Genomic DNA, 21,789 nt, shown 5'->3' on the forward strand with positions numbered 1-21,789 from the left:
ATGAATGAACTATGAAAGATTTTGAAAAACAGGAGAGGGAGGCTTGGAAGTAAAGGTACAATACAGATGAGAACCAGTGACAGGAGACTTGGACAGGGGCGTTTCAGGCTTAGGGATGAATACATGGAAGAGAAAAACTGTCAGTTTAACAGAATACCCCTACCTTCTTAAATTAAGCAGGAGTTACATCTACAAAGTGTGAACAGCTTGCCTTGTCCTAGTTAATTATTTAACCTTCACTTCTTGCTGAGGGTGAAGTACTAAAAGCATTACAGGTGCTTTGTAATTACTACTGGTTAATAGAAGAAAGGGACATGATGAAATACACATTTAGAATTCAGTCACCCCTTTGTTTTATCTGTATGTTTAATTTACCCTCTGTATTTCCATTGGGTAAATAAAAGTATTTTACTTCACGTGCTACAGCACACAGCAACACTAAATGATAATCGAAGAGTTCAGCACTGAACATCTTTTAGAGTCTTTCCTTCCTGCCGTTAAGGAGAGAACTTGGAGCTTGCTTTGTTTTCCCATGATTGGCATTACAAACATGTAAGTGGCAGACAAAATTAAACAGTTTAAGATGAAAATGTTCACACTGGTAGGTCATGGGGAGCACAGAAACTTACCAGTTGCTAAAAAGTTCACTTTGGAACAAAAGCTCAAATGAGCTGCACTGTGTCAAGTCAAACAAAAGAAAGTACAAAACTAACAAAAACTCCTTTTTTTGCCTCAGTGAGCCCCAAGACTGATTCAGTATCCTCTCTGCCAAAGAAAGCACGCAGTGCTGCACACTCTCACGACTCGACTGCAAATCTTGCTTTGTTTAACGTCTCAACTTCTCAGGTCAAGTGATTTAGATAAAAAGCTACATGTTACCATTCACGTGAAGAAAAACATTTAGTCATAGAACTGCAAAGAAAAAACCCACAGTATTTGAGCATGTATTAACCAAAACCTAGAAACTAACCTAAAAAACCATAGTCTTTTCAACAGTTTGTTTCCTGCTGATCTCACTGTATGCTAGAATAAGCCTTACGATTTTTGAATGCTCAAAGAGAGTGTTGCTGGGAATTTCTGAACTGGCCATCATGACCTGCCCCATTATTAACCTATTGAAAATGCATATCTGACTAAAACTCCAATTAAGCTTTACTCTTAGTATTTTCCCTGAGTAACCTTTGGAAATCCTGCAAGGGAACACCACATTTCTCCTCCCTTCTCTTGCAATAACTGAAGCTTCTGCATGTTCACAACCAGAGAACAGCAGCTCTTCTTGCCCCCATCAGAGACAAGATAGCAGAAGGTGGCAAGAGAAATTAAAGGCTAAACAAAGATTAACCACACTGTCTACTTGTTCATAAAAATTCCCCATGTTCATCTGCATTAGGTCATAAAGCTGCATTATAAAAGCCTTTCAAAATGTTATTTTCCTAAAAATAAATTGCTGGGGGTTCTACGCATGTAAAGTGGCTAACAAGAATTTCTATGTTAAAACATGATCTGCTTCATGCAAGAATGGTTTAGATGAACTAGATCAATATTTCTAAGCACATTCAAAGCAGGAATGTTAGAATGACTCTATATTAATATAAGTTATCACTGAAAAGAAGAGCGCAGGTGTCATTAAAGGAGGTGGGAGCACTCTGGGTTCACCTCATTCATAGATAACTATTTCTCTTACTTCAAATCTCTTCACACTTTGAAAATTAACTCACTGATATTATTAGTTTCATCTTTCAATCTTTGCCTCATCTTCTTAATGTTTAAATTTAAAACAACATTTGCTTTTAAATTATAAGTTGAGAAACCGGTACCTGGTAACTGAACTGCTGAAGTGAAATTAAGTGTTTAGCTCCCTTGAGTTCCTGTTTTCTTTGACCACTGACCAAATTAAAACCTGATAGACAAGCAATTAGGTTATCTTAGCTATGTTAAAATTAGCCTAATCCAGTAACGCATGTTATAGTTGAAATAATGCTGCTTAGATATTCAAGGGCCTTTATGTTAGAGTCAGAGAGCGAGCTACTAAACCCAGCCACCCAGAAATAAGAAAAATTAGAGATCAATTAGGAACACACACACACAAAAAGGTCTATTTGAGCAATTTTCTCTCTTAAGGTGATTTAATAATCTAGTAGGACCATAACATTTTACCAAAAAAGTTGATGTTTGTTCTTTGTAAAACACCACTAATGCTCACTTCAGTCAGAGGAAGTTACTCATATCCTGCAGTGAAATAACTACAAAATCAAAAGTAGAACATCTAGAAGGAGAAATGCAGTACAAAATGAATGCAATATTATATTCAGATACTTAACCAGCTCACCAAAGTGCTCCTTGCTCTCCTAAAAAATATGTGCTAAAGTCTAATCTCCCTTGGCTTCCCAAAAATCAGGCCACCTACTGAACCTATTCAGTACTCCCAACTTCATCACTGCAAGTGGAAGTGCTATGTGGATTGAAGTGGTGCAGGGAAAGAATGGCTGTAAACAATAGGAAATCTTCAGAGATTCAGCTTCTTTGTGTGCTTTTCATCTGTCATTGAATCTACATTTTATGGACTTTATTCTCATCACCTGTAAATCTTCTGCCTACTTTTTACATTGTGGATGTTGGACTTCTGAGTGAATATAGGTATTCAAGAATGGAAGGGTTGGGTTGGGTTTTGTCCCCCATAGATCAAAAAGCCAACACTATCAGGTCAAATTTCCCACTGAAATCGAACTGACTGAATTCCAGGGTTGTATTTTACCTGTTTCAGAATTGCCCTAGGCAAAATCCACCAAGAAATAACAAAGAGGTCCCTCCATGCAATTACTCTAAGAACTATTATCTGGTTTCTATTCATCCCCAGAAAGCATACCCCTTGTTTGGATTATGTTTTTACTATTAACTATTTGGTACTTAGCAAAGAGGCAGGAAAACACAGCATCTCTAACAGAAAGCTCATAACTAGCAGACTTCATAGAAAAACAGTATCATATGATCTCAAAAGCCTTTGAGGGATTTAGCAGGCCAGAAGCGTAGTTATAATTTTCGTAGCTTAAAGTTTATTTGAGATAACAAGCAAAAAGCAAAAAAAAAAAAAAAGTATGAAACATCGCATTCTCATCTCATACTGATACTTTAAACTTGTCTTTTATTATATACAACAACAAAGAAGGACAATACAAAGGGCCATTAAATTGTAGGCACGCAAACAACATCTAAAGCTTCATTTCTCCCTGCAGTTTGAATAAGCAATCAGATTACTCTCTTGGTCTGAACAGACAGGCAAACATGTCCACTGGCACTGGTCTACTAAAAAATAGCACCTTAAAGCTAATTGATACGATAGCTATCATATTAATCAGTACATACGATAGCTACCATAGACACGATAGCATGCCATTGATATGACAAGTATCTTCTCAACCACAATATAATAGAATTTATATAGAAAGGGTTCTGCAAAACTAAAAGACCTGTACAAATTACCTTATTCTCCCAACACTCTGAGATCCCTTTCAGAGTCATATAAACTACATTTGCAAACTTTGATATTTAATCTCATGAAAAAACTGGGTAATTCTGTATTTACCCCAGCGTGCGTGTGTGTGTGTATATATATACACACACATATATACACACACACAGGGAATATTTCTGTGCTTCGAGATTAAAAAAAACAAAACATAAGAACATCTAAAAAAACACCACCACCATCTAGTTTAATGCTCTGTGCTCTGCTATTTGTGCTTTTCACAGTCAAAACATTCCCTGGAGGGATCAAAGTTACTGCAAGACCTAGTTTTCCACCAGCCATTATCGGAAATTGTCAGAAGACCAAGACTGAAATCTGCCTCTGGACTCTTCCCCAGTTGATTGAAAGGTTTACCAGTGGCATCACTGGAATGAAGATTTCGTCATAAATCCTGTGTGACTTTAGGGTGTGTAGATTATTAAAGGCACATCATACCACACTGCAAAATTACAAAGCCTTTACAAGGAACAGTTGAATTCTCTTAGAGACTCTGGACAGATGGCAGGATTTGACTGTCACTAAATCAGCTTAGTCAAATACATTATGAGTTCTCCAGCCCAATATTCACTGTGTATTCCTAATGAAATTGCTGAATGAAAAGAGCGATGTGCCAAGGTTATAGCAAGTAAACAACAGAAATCCATTTTCCTCCAAGATCAACCTCCTCCCAATGCACTGTAAATGCTTCTACAAATTACAAAAAACAAAGCTCCTCTTGAAAAAGCAGCTCATTATAAAACACAAAAGATCAAAACCTAAATTCTGCTTTTTTGTGTGTTTACTATTTAATCAAGCGTCTGTTAAGCTGTTTCTTTGTGACTATGAAGTAATTCAGGAAAATCAGGAGGTCAGACTGACTACCACAGAACCACCACATCAATGAACAAGCATAATGGGCTTTCAGGTATCTAAAATAACAGGTCCCTCAAAGGCTGGATGTGCAGCTTCTCTGTGAGATAATTCCCTCAGCAAGGGATGAGCGCTTCACTTATCTGAACTGGCACATAATGCTCAAGCATGACTTAATGCTCGCAAGAAAAAAAAATGCATGATTCTACTTTGATTTCCAGAAGGCCATCCTGAGTTCTTGTTAATTCTCCTCTTAACAGCACAAGGAATCAAAAGCTTTCATAGAATTACCAGATTCGTAACCACGCATTCACACAGAATTTTATTTTTTCAATGCATAATCAAAACTCCTTTTGATGGAAGTCACACTCAGTCATATTTTGCTAAGGGAAATGATTCTCGTAAAACCATTTTTGCCTGTCCTCTGCGCAGTGACATTTTTTCTCCCTTGTCACCATAAGGTTAACGCTCAGGAAGTAGAGCAAAGTGATTTTCACTCTGCATGACAAAGATTGTTTGCTGCAGCAATTACCCCTCAATCAGAATGCTACTTTTGTTTACACTCAACAGGGATAAAAAAGAATGAATCCTAGATATTAGTATATGCTACATACACCCATTTTACACTGCTTGAATTTTGAGCAGGTAACACACTTTAATGTAGGTGTGGTATTCTTTTTAATGCAAAATTATGACACCTCTTTTGAAATCCTAACATTCTATGCTATTAAATACATGCTCTCATTTTCATCAGCATGAGAGAAGTGGTTGATTTGGTTTGCATCGATACAATGGACTAACACATATATTCTTATTTGTACCAAAATGAACACCGTATCCTTGTAACCTATATATTTAACTAAATTATTACCTGAAATATAGTCAATTTTCAAGTTCCCAGTGAAAACGTTAAAAAAAGGCAATTTTAGCTCCATAGACAAGTACTATAATTGTCACTGTATGTTAAGGTTTTTAATAATTAGAGATACATATAACTGATAGCTCATTAATAGAATTTGCATACAGAGCACACAAAGTCTCCCTAAAACATTTCTACAATTGATTCCTTTTGTGATCTGACATGAGCTGAATGGTGTTGAACAATTTATTCACCATTGTTTGGGACAGGCCATTTAATTAATTTCTGACTTTTAAACAAACGTGAGAGGTTGCATATATCTTTACATCAGCATAGATACTGGTTAACTACTTTAATCATGCACAACAGGCCTGTGCTCAGTTAGGTGGGTCTTTTCAAATACATGGCAATTAAACCCTCCTACATATGAATCACTTAGCATTCACAGAATACTTTCTATATGAGTACTAAATGTTTACAAATGAGGCTGGCATATTTTATATAATCTTCACCACCTCGGTTGAGACAACTAAGGAGCATTATCATTATGTACATAACAGAGTCATAGGCAGATGCAGATTAAATAAAGTCACCTTATTCCCTTACTCCCATCTTCCCATTAAGGCTATGGCATCTGGACTCTGACCTTGGCACACCACTCATAGTGCTAGCCTGAAATAAATGGTATACCAATTCAGGATAGTTTGCATGTTTTGCAAAAATGTTATGATTGTTATTAGTTATGATTTTAAGACATTTACCAGATATTCTAATACATTCAATCAGGCCGCGCTCCTTTCTACAGGAATCAAAAAAGTGAGATGGGCTGTCTCTGCTGAATTCTAGTTCTGAAAAACACAAACATCATCACCTCCAAGTCTAAAGCTGCAGCCCCAAAGGAATTTTGGAGGAGGAAAAAGCCACCGACTCCTTCACAGCCTCCTTCAAAATGACAAAGATAAACAGAAGAGTCAATATGCTAATGGTCACAGTGCTGCTTATTAGAGACAATTTAAAATGAAGCCTCTGTCTCATGGGGAATTCTAACCTGCTTTTCTTTCCAACTATCAACAAAAAATATTTTTAAAAGATCAAAATTTAAAAACTCTTTTCCCATGGAAGATGAAATATAACATACCCAACTCACTCTCACTAGACATTTTCATTTGAAACAAAAGCACTTTTACTTTCCCAAAATGAAGTATTTTATGTTTTGTTAAAAATATTTTAACAGGGGTTTATTATTATCTGTATTTTTAGTGTTAGGGCCTTTCATTACCTTCCGTTAAAAAAAGCAAAGCAAAATTGTAAACAATATTTAGTATGCAAAGCAAATGACACACTAGATTACCATTTGTAAATAAGGTACTAGATTTATGAACTGAGACTTTACAAATGCTGAAACAAAACCAGGATGCATTTGCTTAAACTGAACCACACGAAGAAACAAGATGTGCCTGCTTCCAATTTCTGTACTTACATCAGTTGGGAATTACTCCTTACACTGTATCCTGCAGAAATGACATTTCCTTTTTTTATTAGTATTAATACTTGCAAAAATCTGTATGGCCTTAGCATTTTACCATTTGTAGCTGAAATAGCTGGCCTTTCATTTTGTCTTTAAACCATTTTCATGCACAGTTTGTCTATGTATAAACTATTCAGTAACAGCAGTTTGTCACCTTCATATATATTATTGATGAGAAAACAGACAACCCGCCAATTAAAATGCGGGCACTTGCCCCATCTCCAGGCTCAGCCTGAGGTACTGATGGAACAGCTGAAATAAATTCTCGGTTTTACATTTCAAAGAAAGTTCAAAGGCACTGAGAAAAGACTGCCCTGCAAAGGACACAGAAATTCTATTTATTGCTGGAAAAGTTTATTTAAGGAGCAGACTATATTATTTACTCTGTACGATAATAAAAATTATACTATGAGTCCACATCTTATTCAACAAGACATTCTACTTAGTTTTCCTTTCAGTCTTGGATTAAATCTATGAATCTGACAAAAATCATAGTTTGAACATTCTTACAACACTAGTCACAGCTTAGTATCAAAGATACAAAGTCAAACAACGGTCAAGATATAAATCAAGCAGATTTAACTGGATTTGTGTTTCTGTTGCTACCCCAGCAAGACATACAACAATATTTCTTGGGCTCCAAAATATTGCCAAGTGATAAATTAAAGGAAATATTAGAAGTATCTGAAATCAGGATGTCTTTAGATAGACAAACAGCCCTGAGATCACTTGTCTTCTCTGCTTCCATCCAAATTCTTGGGTTGTCAAAAACCACCAAGCCATTCCATAAACACTAAGTACTTATTCCATTACCTACTATTCTTTTCTCTAAGTAACTATAACAAGAGACTTTATCCAATAGAAATTATCTAAAATAAAATATTCTGCTAAAAATATATATTTTAAAGAAATAATATCAAACAAGGTTACATTGGCTGCATAACATACCTCTAACCTTGTTTTTAGAAAGCCACATGGCCTTTCTTTCCTCTGTTTCTGAACGTAAGACTAAATATCCCATGTTAAGACACATTTATCCAGCTGTTAATGGAAGTCATAAATACAATATACGTTTCAGGGTACAACTTTGCAATGATAACTCCACACTATAAATGTACCAAATTTACACTATAAGTTAATGAAAAAGAGCTGAGCTAAATCAGCACTAGCAGAGAACACAAAATACTTCTCTTACCTCCATTTCTGTGCAGTGTAAACGGCCCGATTTATCTGCAATTGGAAAAAAAAGAGTTTTCAGATTAAGTAAAAGACGATGGACAAATAAAACTAAAAACTTGAGTCACTTCTTTTTTTTTTGAGTAATTGCCAAATATTCTTTGCCTTACTTTAATCACACATTTCAATAATGTTTCCATTATATATGCATCACAGAATTAACAACAAGAAGGCCCTGCCCTTTTTATTTGGATCCTTCACAATACTCCCTTTCAAAAAGATGTGTCTAATGCCTGGCTTCATTATTTAAATTGTATGACTGATGCTTGGCCATGGAGGGAACATGAAAACATGTTGGCGTAAATTAAGCAGCAGCAAATAATTATTTCAAGAGAAAAAACAACATTAATTCATAAACCAGGGAAAAGCCACTGTTTCATCTGATACTTGTGGGATATCAAAGAGTTCAACGACATGAAGTTCAAGCAAATTAAAGTTGTAACATTACTGTAATATTTTTGTAAGTCACTCTTGTCAATTGTTGCATTTCTTCTGAGTTCAGAAACATTACTTGGGAATTTATATGATACAGAAAATTTAAGTTTCTGAATTGTTTCATCAAAATGAAATCTCAATTTTCTCAAAGACAAAACACTTTGATATAAAAAAGTAAGTGGTTTGACAGCTTACAAAAATAAGATTGAAATTTCACAGCATATTAGGAAGGTAGCATTTCACTAAAAGCAGGAATATTATAATTTCATATTAATAATTCATATGAAAGTGGGGTGAAGTAATTCTGACAGGATGATTTTTCTATTGGAAAAACGATATTCAAGAAAGTCAAGTATTCCACAGAACTACATCCATTTCAAAGGGGAGATACCCAAAACTTTAATTTCAAAACACACAGATATTGAGTTTTACTCTTTTCATCTTTGCTTTTTAGCTGCATTGCACCCATACTACCAGTCTAAAATTTGCAACTTTGGGCCTGATGGCACTCATCCTAGGAAATGCATGACACGATTTTGAGTCCCCACGTACTCCAAAACGACAACAGCGTGCGTTCGCTTGACTGTGCGTACACTGAGAGCACATGTTACAGGTGATGGTGCTGAACACCACCCAGTGTAGCCAAAGGATTTACTGCAATAGTTAGGAAGAGCCTGCAATTTGTAGCCATAACTGGGAGGACTGTTTTATCACGTTGCCTGGCAAGCCCAAGGAAGCTCAACCGACTGGTTAGCATGACGTTTGCACAGAGGAGCGATCACGCTGACTTCATACGTTAAATCTGAATGGCGTGCAAAACTGTTGGCATTAGGGAAGAGTCACCCGCTTCGAAGATTAATTTTTCATATTGAACTGGTCACCTTCCCTTTGAAACCAAAGGTTACACATCTTGGATGAGTAGGGAACATCCACCTAACAGGGTGAAAGTTGTTTACCTTCATTTTGAACTGTTGCCAATGCAAGTAGAATGCTTAGCACTGGTGCCTGACTTCAAAATGAAGAACAGAAGAGTGACTTAAAAAAGCAGCTTTTGCATCTCGTATCATCTTTTCAAAAGCACTGGCGATCCTGGTCAATTGACTTCAAGATCCACGTAAGAGACATTTTTTGCGTTTAAAATGGTAACATTCATGTGACTGTTATAAATTATAAACGGGAGAAATTTACTGGGAGAACTTTTTTGAAATAACCCTACGATTATTAGCAGATGTATGAATATGAGGGGCTACTTCTGTGAAACTCAAATGACAGAGGACCAAAACAACATACCTCCACGATACAATACAAGACTAATTCACAAAAATGTAGTCAAGATGGGGAAAAAAAAAAAAAGTCTTCCTTTTTTGGAAAAAGTACTATTTTTTTTAAATTACTGCTTCAGAAAAAAGTAGTAATTTTAAACCTATAACAATGCAAAGGCATACAGAAGGCCACCAATGTTTGCAATCACTGATAATTTAAAATATCTTGACTTGCATCTCTTATGGTCTAATGGAACAGGAGTCAAACTATCTACTAGATCCTCTCTAGTAGCACAGCCACAAAGGACTCATTGCTACACCTCATAGCAATGCTGAGATCCTATGAAGATCCTTTTAATAGAAGTCCTAAACAAGTCCTGAAGCACAAAACAAATAAATCAGCCCAGACCAAAACAAGTAAGGCAAAAATTGTATTTCCAAAAGAAATAGCAAGAAGCTTATCTCACAGCCCTTTGGCTGCGGCTGCACGGCTAGAAGGCGCGTCCCCTGGGTGGTGGATAGGGGATCCCCCTCTGGAGGGTGCACCGGATAAAATTGAAGAAGGTGCCGCGAACCAACGCAGCCTAAGGGAAGGCCACCCTGACAGAAAAACCACTGGCCCTCCAAGTCATGGGGGTTGGGCAGGAGGCCAACTACCTCCTCCCGGGAAAAAAATAAAAAGTTGCAGAAACGACGAGCATCAACTCGGAGATGGAGAAAATCAGTAATGAAGTGAGGAGGAGGAGATGGAACTGGATCGGTCATGTCTTGAGGAAAAAACCAACAGAAGACTGCGCTGTGGCCCTTGAGACTCCAGAGCACGCAGCCACAGACCGATCGAAGTGGAAGAACGATGTTCGTGCCTTGTGTGCCTCCTGGCACTGAGAGAATTCAGATTCAGATCAGACTATCTCACAGCCCCTATGACAGATCTTCTTTGATAAACCTCCATGAAAGCTGTTCTTCAAGGAAAAGCACTCAAACTTTGGAAACCTTCCTTATTTCATATATGGTACTATCAAAATTTACTACTGCTTTCAGAGCAAATCATAATTCATTTCTGTTTTTATTACTAAAAAATGTAGGGAACATCTTAAACTGAATTCTTTATTCCTATTATTTGTGAAGTGGGCAACTACACAAGAGAAGGGCAACATTTATACCAGCGCTTTAAAAAGCAATAGTACTGTCATGATTCCATGTCCTGGGGAGGAAAGGGGGAATAACAAGTAGTTTAAGTCTCACACCAGCTCAAATGCACCGCAGACAGTATTCTAGACAGCTACAAACTACTAACTGACTTATAACATTTTAATATTATATTCTGCATTACGGTTAATAATTACCATACCATTCCATATCCCTCTGTACCTTGAGTCCAGCTATACACTTAACAGATTTCCCTGAGCTGTTTGCAGTGACTTATGGGCCCACTCCTTTGGGAATTTCCTACACTTCTGAAGAGACCAGCATTAACAGTATTGACCAAGAAACATGCACTTACTTGCATCTATCAAGACTGAAATAAATTTCCTTTTGTATGGCCCATGCAAGCCAATTTACTTATACTGGCTTTACTTATACAGGCTGGGAGTAGAAATTTCTTCTCTCTTCAGCTGATATGACTGAAAAAGCAGGAACTCTTACGTGTAGCCTAAGGGTCACACTTAGGCTGCATTCCCTGTAAGAAGTCATAGAATAGTCTCTGCAAGGAGTATTAAGTGATTATCTGGTAAATAGGCAAAGACTTACAAAATTATTTAAGCTGCTGCTTCTTAACATAGATCGAGACTTCACAACCATTCAACTAGATACTAATCCGTGTAGCATTTTCACCACTCTTACTGCCAAAAAAAATTCAACAGTATTTTTCCATAACAGCTTTCCAATAGTGCCTAATGCATTCATTACTAGTAAATAGCATGACTTTAACTGTCAAGTTAACTTCAATTTATAAACAAGCTACAGTTTGGAAGATTATATGATTGTTGAAATGCAAAAAATGAACAGTTTTTGCAAGAAAGAGCGAGACTTAAATTGGAGGTTTCCTGTATCTCTGAAAACAGTCTTCAAAAAGACATATTTGCCACCAAAAAAAAAGAAAAACCCCCAAACCTTCACATTCATTTTTCATTCCTCAGAGCTTCTATTTGAAAATTATTCTTATGTCAAACCCTCAACAAGAGGAGTCATACCAAACTTTCATCAAGCATTACGGTACACTGACTCATCCCTCAAGGCAGGAGCTTCAGGCTGCTACTCAGACTAGGAAAAATAATTCTTTTCACAAAAATCTCTCAGAAGGCTGTTAAGAAGACTATCCTCAATTTATCTATAGCCCATGCTTCACTGAAGCACAATTTCCCTGCCTCCAAGGATTAACAGGTCATGGCTAGGAAGGGTCTTCATAGATATAAAAACAAATCGCAAGCATATCATGTACTGCTGCCAATAGTATAGAAGTATACATTTAAGACTGAGTTTTAAAAGCAAAATAGATAATTCAGTTGTGAAAACGGACTGACACAGGATATTTGTAAGAAAGCACGCAGAATGTGCAAAACCATTTGCACTCCCCTATCCCAAGGAAAATTAAGCTACAGAGTGGACATTAGTGATGTGACACCACAATTACGTGGCCGCTGTTTCAGCTATAACCAGCTACTCTAGGAGCCTTGCAGCTTAGAGCCTCAGAGCATCCTCCAAGCCTTCCTCTCATGTCTCAGATGCCTCTGCATAGATCCAAAAGCATTTGCTTCGAGACAGCTTCTTGCAGAATTGAAATTAGCAGCACTGATTTTCAGGCAACAGCACAGCTGATGTACGCATTGGCAACAAACCTGAAACTCATTTTGTGTTGAAGATTAATGTTCTAATTAAATGCCACAGCCCATTTCTGCAGGTTTTGGGTGAAATCAAGCTGCTATTTCCACAACAGCAGAACTCAAGTTGCCTTCAGGAAAGACAGCCACTGCCCACAGGTACTGGAGGACAGTGGAAGAGGTGGCCAAAGAAGGAACACGGGGGCTAATCGAAGGAAAGGGAGCAAGGGAGAACGCGGAGTCACTACCTCAGGATCCTTAAATTCAACAGTCTTTAGTCAGGCCCCCATATTAATGATAAGTTGAATCTGTATTTGCTTTCTAGCTTTTACATCTTCAAGTGGCACTGTAGCTACAATAGTAGGCTTTCCCTGAAGAGAATGAGGAACTCCTTTAAAAAAAAAAAAAAAAAAAAAAAAGGAAAAATGTTCAGACTCACATTTAATGATCTGATTGCAGGAGCATTAGTTACCAAATCTGACAAGATTGTCAACACAAGAGTCAAGATTACTACCAATAAAAGGAAAGAGAAAGAATTAAGAAAGCAAAGGCAACCAAGCAACATAAGGAAAAGAGATGAATGTGCAAAGAACAGGATTCATAATTAAATGAAGGGAGAGGAAAATATTGATGTAGCGGGAATGAGCCAGATTTCTGGCAGAGGACGGATATTACAAGATAAACAGAGGCGGACAGAGAAATCTTGCATGATAAAAAGAAACAGAAAAAAGTGAAAGCGACAAAGACAAATATAGGTAAAGTATAGCTTCGGAGTAAGAGACATCAGGCTGCAGGGAAGAAGGTGAAGAAGAGCGAGAACACAAGGAAGTGGAAGGAAGCAGGCTGGATTAGGAGAGGTACTCGGAGACCCCTCAGAGCCTCGAGCACGGAGACACGTGTTTTTAAGTAAAACACTTGGGCTTTGAGGATCAACATAACCTTCCTTTAAACTGTGTAATTAGAAGGTAACAAGAAATAGGGTGAGTTTTTACAGCTTGTGGGTTTTTGGATCTGACTCATGATTTCTGTATCAGCCTACAGCTCATGATTTAGAAATGGTATGCCTCATTTTTCTACTTGGGAGAGGAAAAAGGAAAGAGGAAGAAATTTCTAAGAAAATACAAGGAAAATTCTTAGAGAGGTTACTAGACCAAAGGTGGCCAGGACTTTCCTTCCCTGTGTCAATCTTTTTTCATGCCTTCATCTTTCTCCATTCACCATTTCACTGAAGTTACTCCTCATTTTGTACAGTCAGAAGCAATCCTCTTGTACACTGCACAAAGCAAACGCAATGGCTAAGAGGTCTTCAGTGTTAATACCCAGTTAAATTTTGTAATAAAAATTATTTTAAAATAATATTATTTAATTCCAAATTAACAAATCCATACTACCTTAGTGCTACCTTCTAAGATATAATTAAATGGTCACTCTTTGTCTTGTCCCATTTCTATTCTGCACAAAGAAACTGGCTGTGGTCACCATACAATTCTTTCTATGTGCCACTGCTCACCCTCTTTAGCAAACCTTTAAGTTTGCCTACCATCAGCTTTGGTTATTCTAAGATAAATACTGTGGTAGATATGCATCTCCAAGTGCTGCTGAGCTTTATTCATAGCTGCCAGTCTCTTCTGCAGATGCTTAAGTACAGCTACTACACTCACTTTCCTCTGTCCTGTCCAGATATCAACCCTTCCCAAAAAGTGTGAATTTGCAGAGTTCACATGTATCAGTTTTTTTTTTTTTTTTTTTTTAAAGTTCTGTTACTCTAATCATATTCTAATTTTTCCTGGAGCTATCAACTTGCTTGCTCATTCAACAAGTATGTGTGCTTGTGGCAGAATTCTGACTCCATTGAAGCCACCGGTAGTTTCTGCCATCATGTTTGACGGATCCAGAGTTTCAAGCAGGTTACAGCTTTTCTAAATTGATAACACAGCACTGTTGGATCTGTTAAGAACTTTCACCAGCTGTTAATAAACTCTCTCAAGTAGATGAAAAAGTAGTTCTCTTAATTCTTCCCTACCTCGGCTATGTCTTTGCAGTCTTATATTTACACTGTACAAACTGACTCATCTCCCTTTGTTCCTCTTAAAGTGCACAGTAATAAAATTCAGTAACACACTCATAGTTGCGTGTGTCATGCAAGCTAGCTTAAGGTTTTATCAGGAACAGAACAATATTCATTTTGTCTCCTTACCGGATCCAATGCTGTAATGTGATAAATTAATTCAGAAACAAAGAGTGAACACTCTCCGGTTTCCTTTTAACAGACATTATGAAAAAGCTTCCCCGCTTTTATAAAGATATAAAAGATATATATGATATATAAAGATATAAAACAGATATATATGTTCATTGCCAACATGGATCCAACATGTTATGTACCTTTAATTCTCTTGTCACCCACAACAGACCTGCTGCACACTTGGCAAACGCAGTCACCCTCAGGTCAGACTCATTCACAACACTGCAGCCCTGTGGGTCATTTTCACTGCCTGTCACTCTGATCACATCTTGCTCTCTGAATTGTCCTGTTAAAGGCTCTCTCCCTCTGTGTCACATCATACACAGCTACCGTCTTCATTTTCAAAGCCCTTCTCATGCTACCCCAGTCCTACCCATCACCTCTCACTGGGTACTGTGGGGTAAACTGTCACCTCCAGCCAGCCCCTGAAGTTGGACTCCATTACCAGCTACTTTTTTTTTTTTTTTTAAAAAAAAGCATCTTTGTTCTTTCTCCAGTGATGCCCCACAGGGACATCATATTAACTCTCTGCAACGTCATGGCAGATGTCTCATTTTTCACTCTACTCTTCCATCACTGTTAAGAATGGCAACTACAATTCCACTTCCCTTTCTACAGCAACATTTTTACTGCACTAGTCAAGAAAACCTCCGTTAAATTACACATGTGTTATCTTTTACTTGAAGTCGTTATGAACATCAGGAGCCCACAATTTCTCAAAGTTCTCTGCTCTTAAGTTTTCCTTAGGAACAAACGCAGATTTCAGACACCACCAAATTAGTCTTTATTCCTACACTGCCTACTTACCATCTTCCACATTTCTGCATACAAACATAGGTAACCGAGGTCACCTATCACTGCTGGCAATTCCTTCCATGTCTTTTGTGTGGGCATTTGGAATATGCTTTTTTTTTTTTTTTTTTTTAGCCAAAGACTTTATTTTGTTATGTTGGGATCTTTTCTTTGCTTATTTTGTCCTCCCCCACCAGAGCTGTCTACAATAGGGTCCCTAGCCATCTGCCTACATTCACAGAGAGCCCACGTAACCCCCAGCACACAGGATGCATCAGCATAAGCCACGACTGGAAGCTTTCCAGTTCACCCTTACATACTGGGAACCACACTGATGGCAGAAAGCCTAGCATAAATAAGACCTAAGCTCGCTCTCTCCCACAAATCAGCAGAGCAAGTGAGCAGAGATAAAGTATCAACTCACTGAGGCTCCTCTCTGCTCTCTAGTGCCATTTTCTTCCTACCTTGACTTCCAACATTAACATATATATGTATAGATATATAGAGATACCTATCTAAAACTCTTGCAGGAAAAGGTGCCACTCAATACATCAAACCTTACTATTTTTAAATACAGATGGTTCTGAATACCCTTGAACAAAATCTTAATTCAGAGCATAATTAAGTCTTAATTCTAGAGGTACCATTTTTTAGCAGTATTCATAGCAACACCCGTTTTGAAATTTAAACAGCAAGCAAGGCTCCTCCCATCCATTATCTTTCAAAAGGGTCAACAAAATCAGAAGTAAAATGTCAGTACATTCATTTTCCTCTAAAAATCCTGCATATTTTTCCTGGGTGCTCCACAAGAGACTGACAGATGAGAATGTTGTGATGCACACCAGCTAAATTTGCATTTATTCGTCCCATATTTCTCCACGCTGCCTTCCAATACCTGGGCACACAAGGGTGTAAGAAGGACATGAAAGTCATTAAAACTGCCAAGACAATGTAAGCTATTCCTCTCCAGCATGTCTCACCCTGAGCCCTCCGAGTCCCGTGAAAGCCACCGCGCAGTCAACTTTTCCGTGATCTTTTTGATTCAAAGCCAGAATACTCCATGCATTATGCCCTCCCGCTGAATGCCTGGCAGATTTCCAAGAGAAAAATCTGCATAGTACTTGCTTCTGATAAAACCAGCAGTAATTTCCCTCTGTGGTTTCTCCTCTAGGGCTGGAGGACAAGGCAAAAGAAGGGCCACTGACACTACCTGCAGAGGCACGCTCTCAGGAGGGAGGCCGAGGAACGCTGCATGCATGCCAGCCCTCTACAGCCAACGGCTGGAAGTCAGCACGGTTTGGTTCTCCAAATATCTGCCTTTGCCCCTTCCCAAGATCCTCGTGGCCGTTCCTCTTCAGGAGCTCACTGCAATGCCCAAAATCAGTGGCTGCCTTTGCTAGGTCAGGGATCTGGCACTAACAAAACATGCGGGGAAAACTCTCAGTGTTTCCAAGCCTGCTCATCCCCAAAGCTGTCCTGCGGGAAGGTGGCGGTGTAGCCAGCGCGCTGAGAAGCAAGAACCCCTTATCCAGCTCACAGCGACAATGCGACCCTGACGAAACAGCCTCCTGCGCCCTATGGCGTTCTGCTGCCGCTAAACACTGGGCATCAGGTCGATTGCCAGCTCTCGTGTGGGTTTTTTACTCCTGTATCTATCACTTCATTATTGCTTCAAGTTTATAAAAACTCTTATAAGTACTGTTCCACAAGAAGAGAGCTTGGAGGAATGAAACCACATGTTCACACCAAACGTTTTAGCTCGTTCAGAAGTTATTTTTTGATTGCATCTGGCACTTTACTAGATGCCACTGTTAGCTCATTTCATATAAATTGCAAGTAGCAAAGAAACAGCTAACACACCCATTAGGTAAAATACATTCTACATTGTATCTCCAATTTCATCATGGGTATTTCTAAGCAACCCACATTTCTGTGGTGTTTAGATGTCAGACAGTTACGATGATTCATACTAAGACGACCACAGTGAGCTCTTCATTTTGTGCATATTCATGTTTATTTCTTACTCACTTCAGTTCTGGCAAAATGATAAGGTTTGCAACACACCGTGAAAACATCACTTCATGAGAGTCTCCAAAGTAAACTCTGTGACACGGCTGCGTTTGCTCCTGACTTCGCCCGAGCTCCGCTGACAGGCATGACTGATCGCATCGTTCTTCACAGTCCTGAACAAAGCCCGAATGTTCACTACCCAAAGACACCATTCTTCGGGGACTCCTTTATTTGCCCACACAGCATTCTGTTGTTTACAAAAATAGAAACTAACAGCCAATATTTGCTCCTGCGAATTATCCAAACCTATGCACCAACCTACAGCTGTATATTTTTTTTATGTATTGCTATAACAAAATAGCTTTACAGCTCGAAGCGTTAGCCCGCAGAACCCCTATTGCTCTAATAAACCTCCTGACACAGGCATTTAAATCCAAGTTGTCTGAAATACAAAGGCAGGAAAACAATTAGCAGGAATCCTTCCTGATCCTCCTCTTGCCAGGGATTCAGGTAGTATCAATGCTTATGTGAAAATGAACAAGTGATTTATTTTTTTTTTTCAAACAAGATAACCAAATATTAACAGACCACATAGATAAAACTGGAAGGATCCGAGAATCAGTCTCTGGTTTTGGTTAAGGACAGGGATTGAACTCCAAAGTTGTTTTTCTGCACCGGTATCAGTGAAACTCATCTTTGTTTCCTATCTCAAGGGCATTTTATTCAATTTCTAGGTATTTTTACTTGGAATTTCAAATATTGCACATTAGCCGGAAAACTGCTTCACAAGAAACGGCTTTGGAAAAGTACCATCAGTTTCTACATAACCAGTACTTCTTTTTAAGAAAACTGTAATTTGTATCTCAAGAGTAAAATTAACATGGCCAGACAGCTTCAGGGCCCACGCTACGATGTCCTGCTCCCCAAGTCATAGCGCCAGGGCAACGGCTCTTCTTAAGCTCTCATTGCTACTAAGCAGAATACATGAGCCTAAGAATAAAGACCCGTTCAAGAAGCTCAAGCTGAAATTGGCTCAGAAAGCTCATTAATCACCACCTAAGGACACTGCAGTGAGCAATAAGGAAAAGAACTGGGACAGTTCAAAAGATACCAGAGAGAAGCAAGCCTACTGTCAACTCTTCAATATTCAGTAAATTTCCAACATTCACTGTACCACACACACTATGCTTTCCAGTGAAAACCTGCTACAGTTTCCACAAACCAAAGAAGAATAAAAGCCAACTGACTAGGACCACCTTTGTTTCATGTTGTTGTCAGTTACTCCCACGCACACACAAAATCCTCTGTGAAAGCTTGAAGCCTGAGCAATGGCCTATATTGCAGAAGTCTATTTGAAGTTAGGGAGATGAGGAAGACCAGGGGCAGGGAGAGGACCCCAGGAGGAATACTGACTCCTTTCAAATCCAGGTGCCTACCAGCCTGCGGCTGATGCAAAAGTGGGATCACCCAGTATGGTTTAGGAATGGACATCTGGCAGAAATCTCCCCTCCTCCCCTTTTCTATTATATGCACTGGAGGGGGTACTCGCCCTGGGTTATCTCCCCCCCCCCCCCCCCGCTTTCCTGGGAGGTCTGAGCAGACTGGTTATCTTTTTATACATATACATATATATATATATACACACACACACACACACATATATACATATACACACACACTTTCTAAGATTTTCAAGAAATAAGCACATGTATGTGGTGTTAACTGACATACAACATAATACATAAAACAGGTAAAAAAAGAAAGAGATAGGAGAAAAATAGTCAGGGCTGAAAGATAAAAAAAGGTCTCATCTATTCAAATATTTAAACGCAGTATCAACATACACAGGTTAGCACATGTTAACTAAAACATTTTAAAAGACTAATGCAGATGTGGCATGCAGCTTTAGCATAAACTAAACATGCTGCATGTCAGTGAGGGGCCTGGACTTTATATCCAGATAATCCAACACCTTCCTACAGGCTGTTAAAGATGTACTGTAAGAAGAAATAGAATAAGCCCACAAATAGCAAGGAAAAAGCAACAACAGAAAGAAATACATAGTAAATCAATATATTTCCTACAGTAGGAAAGAGAAAGGAAGAAGTCTGATATAATCTCATAACACTGTAAGTAAAAGCAGCACACAATATGCAATACAGAACTCTCTAATGCTCTTGTGACATGCAGATGTCTTGGTCAGGAAAGCATTTTCCTGGAACTTCTGGCTGTTGGTCTGGCATTTTATAAAAATCACAATAACCTATTTTTTTAAATAATTAAAAAAGCACATCAGATCACATGTAGATGGAAGTCATTCCAATTGTGGAACAAAATTATGTCCCTTCTTCCAGTGAGTATATTTTGATATTTGCATGTACCACTAGCTCCAAACTGGATTACTGCAAGTCTGCCAAAAGACTGCCTGTCTGAAAAGTCTATTAAAAGGCTTCATTAAATTGTAACACCAGGCATAATACCCATGTTCTAAAGGCTGAGGGCTCAATTAATCCCATTTTGTGAATTTACCATTGCCTTCTGCTTCACATAACTTTAAAATGCCGAAACCTCTGTCTTCCTGGAAAATTCGGTGACGTTGAACATGGACTAGGTTGATACAGGGGAATACCATCATCTGTGCGATAACTGATCGCAACCCTCTGCTGCCTAGCTTTAGTTTCTTTTCAGAACTCAAGCTTTACTGGCAACAAAAAAATATTCCTTTCCACATTCATAATCAGAAGCTTTGAAATGCTGAGAAACAGGCACGCGCCCTTCTTCTCCTTTCCAATGCAAAATATGTTTTCTTGGGTATGTTAAAGAAATAGCCGGTAGGTACTAAGCCCCTGGTACCTATTTACGGCTTTCTTATTTACTTAGTGTCACCGCACCTCTAAATTGATCTATTTCTAGTAGGTGCCTTTTGATGCCAAACTATTTCAGAAAGACACCGTAGGACGAGCAATAAGGCCAAAGGAACTCCAAAAGCAGGCGCTGTAGGTGCGGATGACACAGTATTACGCACCAAAAGACGACGCAATTATAAAACGCTAAACCCGCATTCGCCTCCCCTGTACCCACACGCAGGCGATCAAATTCTACCGTTCCGCTCCCGAAACCGAGGTGGAGCAGGGACACACAGACAGACAGACAGACACACACACACACACACCCCCCCACCCGCCCCCGGCGCGGCTGAGGAGCCCAGCGCGCTCTCCCCGCAGCCCGCCGGCGGGAAGGAGACCGTCTCCTCCCGGCTGCCGCAGCCCACGGACAAAGGCAGCGGGAGAAGGGCGGCCGCCCGCACCGACACCCGCCCGCCGCCGTTCCTGGGCCGGGCCGTACCCGGGGGGGCTGGAGGGGGTCGGCGGAGGCGGCGGCGGGGCCGGGCCTTACCTGAGGCGGGCGGGGGCGGCCGGTGGGGCTCGCCCTGCTCCAGGGTGACGGTGCCGTCCCGCCAGACGCGGAGGTGGGCGGCCGCCCCCAGCCTGGCAGCGGGGGTCTCGCCGCGGCGGGCGCGGGCCCGCAGCGAGCCGCAGCACTGGTAGCACACGGCCCACGCCTGCTCCTCGTTGATGGGCTGGTTGTAGAGCCTGAGGATCTCCTCCAGCGACAGCGCCTCCGGCTGCCCGCCGGCCCCGCCGCCGCCGCCGCCGTCCTCCTCTTCCTCGGCGGGGCGGGAGGCGCCGGGCTGGGGCTCCGCGCCGCGCTCCCCCGGCAGCGCCATGCCCTGCCTCCGCCGCGGCGCTCCTCGGCTCAGTGACCGGCCCCGCCGCCGCGGCTGCTTGCGCTGCTCATCCTCCCCGCCCCGCTAGTGCCACCAGGCCGCCGGACAGCCCGGCCGGCGCAGCAGGCGGGCAGGCAGCGGCCGGCCGGCAGGAGGAGCGGCGCCCGGGCCGCCCGCCGCTGCCAGCGCCGCAGGGGGAGGCAGCTCATAGCAACGCAATGGCGTCCTCCCCCGCCCCCGCCGCCAACGGCCGCCGCCCGGCGCCGCAGCGCCCCCTGCCGCCGCCAGAGGAGGCGGCCCGGCCCTAATGGCGGGCGGCGGCCTGGCTGCGCGGGGCTGCGGGCGGCGGGGTTTGCTCCGGGGCTGCCGCGGCCCGGCCCCCGCGGCCACCTCCGTGTCCGCGGGCGGGGCTTCAGTCTGCCTTCGAGATGCGCGGCTTCCACGTCTGCCTTAGACGCGGTAACGATGGGGTGTTCTTATCTCACAGCGTTGGTAACA

General features: G+C 40.5%; 1 protein-coding gene across 1 annotated transcript in view; it reads right to left on the bottom strand.

Moving 5' to 3' along the window:
• Positions 1-21,291, bottom strand: part of SPIRE1 (spire type actin nucleation factor 1) — a gene marked incomplete at both ends in the record, with an annotated part of 130,460 nt that extends 109,169 nt beyond the window's left edge. Inside the window, 2 exons of the mRNA XM_082318243.1 lie at positions 7,958-7,992; positions 20,961-21,291. Coding sequence (XP_082174369.1) covers positions 7,958-7,992; positions 20,961-21,291 — 366 coding nt within the window. The remainder of the gene's footprint in view (positions 1-7,957; positions 7,993-20,960) is intronic.
• Positions 21,292-21,789: the final 498 nt, after the last annotated feature.

The sequence above is a fragment of the Platalea leucorodia genome (assembly GCF_965183815.1).
Source record: "Platalea leucorodia genome assembly, chromosome: 1".
Classification (NCBI taxonomy): Eukaryota; Metazoa; Chordata; class Aves; order Pelecaniformes; family Threskiornithidae; genus Platalea; species Platalea leucorodia.